General features: G+C 37.5%; 1 protein-coding gene across 1 annotated transcript; it reads left to right on the top strand.

Annotated features, from left to right (window-relative positions):
- Window positions 1-536: 536 nt before the first annotated feature.
- Window positions 537-8,093, top strand: LOC117974917 (tripartite motif-containing protein 77-like). The gene is given in 6 exon segments (XM_063607963.1): window positions 537-947; window positions 1,646-1,741; window positions 4,402-4,632; window positions 5,368-5,390; window positions 6,101-6,198; window positions 7,600-8,093. Coding segments are annotated over 6 exon segments (1,353 nt in total).
- Window positions 8,094-8,156: the final 63 nt, after the last annotated feature.

The raw sequence follows: 8,156 nt of genomic DNA, 5'->3' as shown, positions 1-8,156 counted from the left end.
AAATGGTTACACAAGCAAATATTGCATCCAAATAATGTCCAGAGGCAGAAAAAGCAATTGTTTCTTCTATGTGTCTCTTCTGTAGCAAGAACACCTTTTACAGAATTCTTCTACGAGTCTACTTTCTTGTTCTCTTGGCCAGAATTGGAGTACATGTCTTATGATGACCAATCAAAGAGAGAGGAAAAAAGGGGGAAAATCTTGATAGCTTTGGACAAAATAATGATCCACTGCCTGCGGCTACAGATGAGCCCAGGACGTGTGATTTTTATGTTTTTGTAGAAGAGATAACAGATATGAAAAATATTGGATTTCTATTAGGGAACTGGAAAATAGTGCTATAGGCCAAGGTTGTCAAGAAAGAGGGCATGTGATCAATCTGTTGCACTGTTTGTGTCTCTCCATCCTATTTTAGTCTTTCAGAAAACATGGCCTGTCATGCTACAGTGCATACACAAATTAGTAAAAAAGGTCTTAAGCTCCTTTCATATGCCTTGGGGGAAAGAATGACACTTTCCTTTTATTTTCTCAGAAACATGGCTTCTGCTATCACACAGTGTTCTACCAGTGAGCTCACCTGCTCGATCTGCACAGTCTATTTGACAGACCCTGTCACCATTTGCTGTGGGCACAGATTTTGTAGTCCCTGTCTCTGCCTCTTGTGGGAAGATACACTAACTCCTAATTGCTGCCCTGGGCGGAGGGAAATATCACAGCAAATGTACTTCAAACGCATTACTTTTGCTGAGAAACAAGTTATTCCTACAAGAGAATCAGTCTCCTGCCAGTTATCAAGCTCTGCCATGCTGATCTGTAGGAGACACCAGGAAATCAAGAACCTCATCTGTGAAACTGATAGGAGCCTGCTGTGTTTTCTCTGCTCTCAATCCCCAAGGCATGCTACTCACAAACACTATATGACAAAGGAGGCTGATGAATACTATAGGGTAAGTAAATGCTACTGATTGGACTTTGAAATGTGAAGAACCCTGAATCCTACAGGTAATAAGGAAAGATATACTTATCATCATCATTATTAATAATTTTATGCAATAAACAAACAGAATTGCTTATGACCATAAATTAGACACTGTTCTAGACACTAAGATAAAGCACTGAAGAAACCAAACATCCCTGCTCACCTGAAATTTAAATTCTCTTGGGTTGAGGGAGAATAATGATGATAAAGTTGATGAACATTAGGGTTATGGTATTTCAGTGTAAGCAGCTCTATATTAATCACTAGTTTCCATGATAGTCATTGGCTAACACAGTCATGATTGCAGTGAATCTATTATAGAAAATTCTAATAAATACTGGTCAGTATGCTCCAATAGTACTGTAGATAAGTTGAGGGCTAGCATTTTAAAATTAAATATAAAATAAGAGTTACTTCTGAAAATTGGCAAGGTTGTATCAGTTTCAGTGCCAGACTTCTAAGATAATGGGTCTTGTTTTCTAAATTTGGGAATTCTACCTTTGGTTTCATTGACCTCTCAGACTTGATAATCAGTGCCCTTAAGAAAAGCCCCTGCATGTCTGCATTCTGCACTCTACTTGTCCCATGTCTGTACCTCTTTTGGAAGTATCTGAAATATACTATATTTTCTTTTCTAGTGCTCAAATTTATAGTTTTGTTTTTCAGAAGAAACTCCTGATTCAAATGAAGTCCATCTGGAAAAAAAAACAGAAAAATCAAAGAAATCTAAACAGAGAGACCAACATAATCGGAACATGGGATGTAAGCAGTAAGCTCATTTCTCTCAGAACCAGTTTGGAATAGAAAATGTGACTTGTGGGAGAAGAACTTGAGTTAACCATATGTCCCCTGAATAGGATGATCAGAAAAAGGACCTACATGTGTTTCTCTACAATGTAACTTAATCTTTAGTGTGAGATTTCATGTTGAATCCAATATATAACTAAAAATATCCTGATTTTTGTGAATAAAGCAGTATCTACCAATAATACATCAGCAGTGACAAGAAATGTGCTAAAAATGGCATGCAAGATCACTAGAATGAAGGTAAAAATGTGGTTCTACAGCAGCTTAACAGACATGAAATGCTAAAAAAAATAGCTTCTAGGTGAAAATCAATCTGATGCTAATGTATTAGTAAAATTTAGAAATTTACCGATGATAATGTTGGAAGATTTTAGGAATAAGAAAGCTGAAAGTTAGAAAAGCAGTAGAATTATTTGGACATGTGAGTAACTCCTCTTGATTAATTCATGAAAAAGAGTCAGGCAGTGATGAGAGATATGGCTATAAATGTACTTATGGCCAGGTCTAGAATGTGAATGCTTAGGTAAGAAATTAGGATTATATAATCCATTCACAAATATGAATTAAGTACCTAAAACTGAATAAGTAAATTAAACAACATTTTGATTCTCAAAGATCTCAAGCACTTCTGAAGGGGACATATAAACAGGGACCAGTAGAGAATAATAATAATTGATACATGATACTGTGAGAATGCCAAAGGGGAACAAAAAAAATCATGTTGATCATTTCAGATGGATTTTCTGAGGAGTCCTGCATTCTCGTGAGGTCCTATCATGTGTTGCTCACTGCTGTAGCCCAACAAAATGATACAGAAGTGGACAAAAGAAGAAATAGATCACTTACCCTAGGAGTCTATAATCTAGTGGGGGAATTCAATCTACAAATTAAAATGTAAACTTTATAATAAATAATGTTCGTGAAGTGCTTCAGGGAAAAATAAAGCAGAGAATGGATACAAAGAATCCAGGTTTGTAGAATCTATGCTGGCCAAGAAGAACCCATTTTCAGGGATAAGAAGGTGCAGAAGAAATGAATCAGTGGCTTTGTAAGAATGTATTTTTCTGTGGCAGGAAAAACAAGGTATGGTTAAAAGGAATAAGTAGAAAATGGTGTCAAATGCAGAAGGAAGGTAAAGAATTCTAGGACTAAAGCATAATATTTGGATTTAGAAAAAAGAAGTTCTTGGTAAGTTGTAATGTTTGGTTCAGGAAAGAGTAGGGAATAAAGGTAAAAGGGTCTTTAATCACACACATGAGCACAGCAAGTTTGATCACATTTGATTAATAAATTTACCTTTGAAAAGGATAGAAATGTTTTAGCAAGAGAAGCTAGATGAGGTAATTGGGACAAGAATATTTTAATTTTTTTTCCAAAGTAATTTGCAAAATTTGCACGTATTTAAAGGTGATGTGGAAAGAAGGGAAAAACTGTGTGAAAAAGTAATTGAGGTCAGGCGCGGTGGCTCATGCCTGTAATCCCAGGACTTTGGGAGGCCGAGGTGGGCGGATCATGAGGTCAAGAGATTGAGACCATCCTGGCCAACATGGTGAAACCCTGTCTCTACTAAAAACACAAAAATTAGCTGGGCATGGTGGCATGCGCCTGTAGTCCCAGCTACTCGGGAGGCAGGCTGAGGCAGGAGAATCACTTGAACCCGGGAGGCAGAGGTTGCAGTGAGCTGAGATCATGCCACTGCACTCCAGCCTGGGTGACAGAGGGAGACTCCGTCTCAAAAAAAAAAAAAAGTAATTGAGTAGCCTGGCATGGCGACATGTGTCTGAAGTCGCAGCTACTCAAGAGGCTGAGGTGGGAGGATCTCCTGAGCCCAGGAATTCAAGGCTGCAGTGAGCGATGATTGCACCACCATACTCCAGCCTGGGTGACAAACTGAGACCTTGTCTCAATAATAATAACAATAATATAATTGAGTGAAAGAGAGGTAGGGGAAATAAAGACACAGTGACAGAAATACAGGGACAGAGAAAATCAAAGACAAGCCAGGGAAAGAATGAGACAGAGAAATGGAGCCAGAAAGAGAGAGTAGGCAAACAATAGGGACAGAGACAGGAAGACAGAGGCAGGCAGAAGGAAAGAATGAACATTGTAAGAAAATAACCTAGACAAGGGGTGGATAGCGATGTGTAGTCTTGGGTAATAGGCAAGCATAGCCAAACACTGGTAAAAACACCGAGTGTTTTGGAAATGGAGGTACTTTAGAAAGATGCAGCAATATCTTATGTTCTCTATTTTCCTGAGGAAGTAAATTGTTATGAGTAGGAGTATTGAGAAAAATGGAATAAAATTTAGGTATAATGATGAAGAGGTTAGAACATTATATAAGACAACATAAATTTGATCTTAATTTATCTTTATTATCTTTATTTTTAAAAAGTAAATATGGAGGTTTGAGGGAAAGTAGGTAGAGTGATGCAGGGAAATGGAAGGAAGGAAGGGAAGGAGGAAGAAAGGAAGATTTATACTGTATTTGAAGTGGAAAGGCATTAAACTATATTTAGTAGAATAGCACAAAACATGAAACAAAGCAGAATAGCTGATAAGGAAAGAATAAAACCACTTAGACACATGATTTAATTAATCAAATATCACTACAGGTTTTTATAAATTTGCAGAGCATGATGATTAGCGCTGAATATCCTAAGGTGTGTCAATACCTCCGTGAAGAAGAGAAAAAGCACTTAGAGGGCCTGGCAAGAGAAGGCAGGATAGTTTTTCAGCAACTCAAGAGAAGTCAAACCAAAATGGCTAAGATGGGTGTACTCCTGAGAGAAATGTATGAGAAACTGAAGGAAATGAGCTGTAAAGCAGATGTGAACCTGCCTCAGGTAAAAACTGAAGGAGGTCAGGGTGCTGAACACCACCCTGCTTGGGAATCGTATCTGCTAGAGTCTATATCCTTTTTGATCTATTTTACTTTTCCGGTTCCAAATATTCAGATTCTGCCTCTCCTGACCTTATGGTGGCAGGTTTCACTCCTCTGTAGACCCAGTCTCACTCTTTCTTGTCCCATAGAGGAGAAGGAAAACTATTTGGAAAGGTTCTAGTAACAAATTCAGGAAAATTCTCTTCTAAAATTATCTTACTACACCCACTGATTCTTAGTAGTTGCAACAGAGCAGCTCGTGAATACATGATTCAGTTTTGTATAAGGAGGTGTCAATATGTGAAAGTGTGAGATTTATGAAATTTATTTACTCTTTTAGTTTTAAAGTCCTAAATTTGGGCCCCACACATCCTTATAAGAACTTTGTGGGGACCTCTGTCAATCTTGTTGCAGATGTTTGTACAGCAGAATGTCTTCCCTTCCTCTTCCCATTTGTTCAACCTCAGTCCATCTGACTATGTTTCATCAAGAGTGTAATTTTATCAACTATATGTAGATATCAGACTGGGTTTCATATTTATAAAGAAAAAGAAAATGAAAAATGCCTTTATCCAAAGAAGGAAAGTGGAAGACATTAAGTTTTCCAATTCAGTGCATATCCTCAGACTGCATGTCTAGGATATATTGAGAGAACCATGTTGTGCTGCAAACTAAGCAATCCTCTCTCTCTTTATAGGATTTGGGAGACATAACGAAAAGGTAAGTTTGCCCCTCTATCCAAGTCCTGGTAATTGTGACAATAATAAGGCTGTTTCTGCTGGGATCGACCCACACTTTTAGTGAGGAATTTCTGTCTGTATTTATTCCTTTCTTTTCAAAGGTCATCCAGGCTTTGTATATTGACTACTTCAGATGAAAGTGAAGGATGGGCAGTTTTAATTGCAAGGCCTAATGTAGAAAGAAGTTTCAATAAGACAACTATTTTTCCTGCCTCTAATTTTCTACATCCTAATTATTTGAAGGTTATTCCAGGTTGTCAATGGGAAAGGCAAATAATCTCAGAGAGGCAGCTGATGGAGAGATGGTGAAAATAGGAGAAAGGGAACATCACCAAGAAGGAATGTAGTATAGAGCTGAGGCTCCATATATAGCAGGTGGCATGTTCCAAAAATTTGACAGCTATCAGATTTCAGAAATTAAATTAGTATTTCTGCATGGCTCACCTAGGGAAGCTGCAAAGGTGAGAACTGATATAATTATGACTGAGATAACATACTTTACTGGCATAGAGGTGTTAAAAGCAGCAGAGCACATCATAAAATACAGTTACAATTGCAATATGTCTTAGTTCTTGAGTTCAAGTCACACTCTTCAACCTAATTGTGAGGATTCTGATCAAGCATCTTATTAGTGGATTGCTAATGATTCCTTTGGGACTGGTAATAAAAAGTAGGTATTTTTCTGTGCAGGAATGGGTTTCTGAGGCTGGCCATGCCTCAGCCTGTGAACCCACAGCTCAGTACATGGACCATCACTGGGATGTCAGAAAGGCTTAACTTCTTCAGAGGTAAGAGTGTGAACTGCACTAATGTTTCCAACATAAGTATTTTTATATGGGTGACCTATATTCACTTTAGTCTATATTCATTTCTCTGTCTCTATTATTATTTTCAGTGAACAAGCAGGTAAATATGGAAACCTTTATAACCAATTTTAAAACTGTTAATAAACATTCAGGAAAAGCTAACTGAAGTCTAGAATAAATAAACAAATAAGAAATACAGTGCGTAACATGATTATTTTAAGTGATTTAAAAAAACACTCAAAAAAAGACCCGGAGGAATGCTATAAATAAAGCATTCATTTTTCAGTGTAGCATATAAAACTGCATATTCATTCAAAGCATTTCAACTCTGGTTATATTTACATGATCCAATTCTTAGAAATATCTTAATGTTGTTATTCGAATGTTTACCTAAAGATTGAAGTTTTAAGGAATACATTTGAAAAACCACAGGATTCTCAAAAGCAGAAAAACAAGTTTGTAAACAATAGGTACAACAACAAAGTAGTCTGAAAGAAAATCCCTTCACTGTGTAGAGGGCTATACAGACAAATGGAAATGGAGGGTGAGTCTGGCATATAGAAGAGAGGCAGCCATGGGATGAGATGAAGAGAATTCTGATTTAATGGTGTCCAAACCAGAAATTCTGGGAGAGAAACCGCCTTTTTAAAAAGGCACATATAGATTTTCAGTTTATTTCACTTTTGCTTGCTTAAGTTGTGAAGCCCTCATTACTTCTTGGCCTTTTGGCTAAGATCAAGTGTGAAGCCCTCCTATCTTAGGCAAAGTGGTATTGTTTAGGACTAATAATGGTAACAATGTCAGAGCTTGAGTATAATTAATAATATTTTTATTATTTTTAGTATGTTTATTTTATTTTGTGAAAATTGGTTAATAAGGAGGCTTAAATAAAGGGCCATTTTGATGTTTTCTTGGCATCTTATGAATAAGCTGGCAAATTTTTAGTAGTCTAGTAAAAATTAAATCAGAGCTTGACATCCTACATCTTTATGTTTTCTCTAAATTTTCTTTCATCTTAGTTGCTTGATTAAAGATTCATTTGCCCTGCAAATGGGCAAGAAGCTGTTGCTAAACTGTCTCCATAATTCCTCTGATATACTCTGTATGCCACTCGTGATAGAGCGGTGTGCCGGAGCCAGTTAGTACTGACTCATGAGAGCAAATTGTTAAATGTTTTGAAATTTTTTGACTGATTATTAAATTGTTGGTAACTTGAAACTGTCCTTAGTGAGGTGGAAATATTCCTAATAAACAAAACCAGTTGCTTTTTTTTATTTGTTTGTTTTCAGGGATTGGTTGTTAAGCATTTGCCAGACTGCCTCTGCACCTGTACCTCTGAACTGTTAAACTGTTTTTTGCATTCACTGTTTTCTTTTGCTACAGTGTATATCACCTTGGATCGTAAGATATGCAGGAATCACAAGCTTCTGTTCGAAGACCTGAGGCATTTGCAATGCAGCCTTGATGATACAGACATGTCCTGTAATCCAACAAGTACACAGTATACTTCTTCATGGGGAGCTCAGATCCTCAGCTCTGGCAAACATTACTGGGAGGTGGATGTGAAAGACTCTTGTAATTGGGTTACAGGACTTTGCAGAGAAGCCTGAACAAAGAGGAATGACATGTGACTTGACTCTGAGGGTATCTTTCTACTCCTGTGTCTTAAAGTGGATGACCATTTCAGTCTCTTCTCTACCTCCCCACTGTTACCTCACTATGTTCCAAGGCCCCAAGGCTGGCTAGGGGTGTTCCTGGATTATGAATGTGGGGTAGTGAGCTTTGTTAATGTTGCCCAAAGTTCCCTCATTTGTAGTTTCCTCTCACGCATCTTCTATTTTCCTCTCAGACCTTTCATTTGCCATGGATCTAAATAATCAGGGACAGGTCACAAACCTGACCAAGGCCTTGGGAATTCTAATAGCAGAGGAGGCTCCTAT

Source organism: Pan paniscus, chromosome 9 (genome assembly GCF_029289425.2).
Source record: "Pan paniscus chromosome 9, NHGRI_mPanPan1-v2.0_pri, whole genome shotgun sequence".
Classification (NCBI taxonomy): Eukaryota; Metazoa; Chordata; class Mammalia; order Primates; family Hominidae; genus Pan; species Pan paniscus.
Note: the sequence above shows the minus strand (reverse complement) of the source record. Positions and strands in the feature narration are given on the sequence as shown.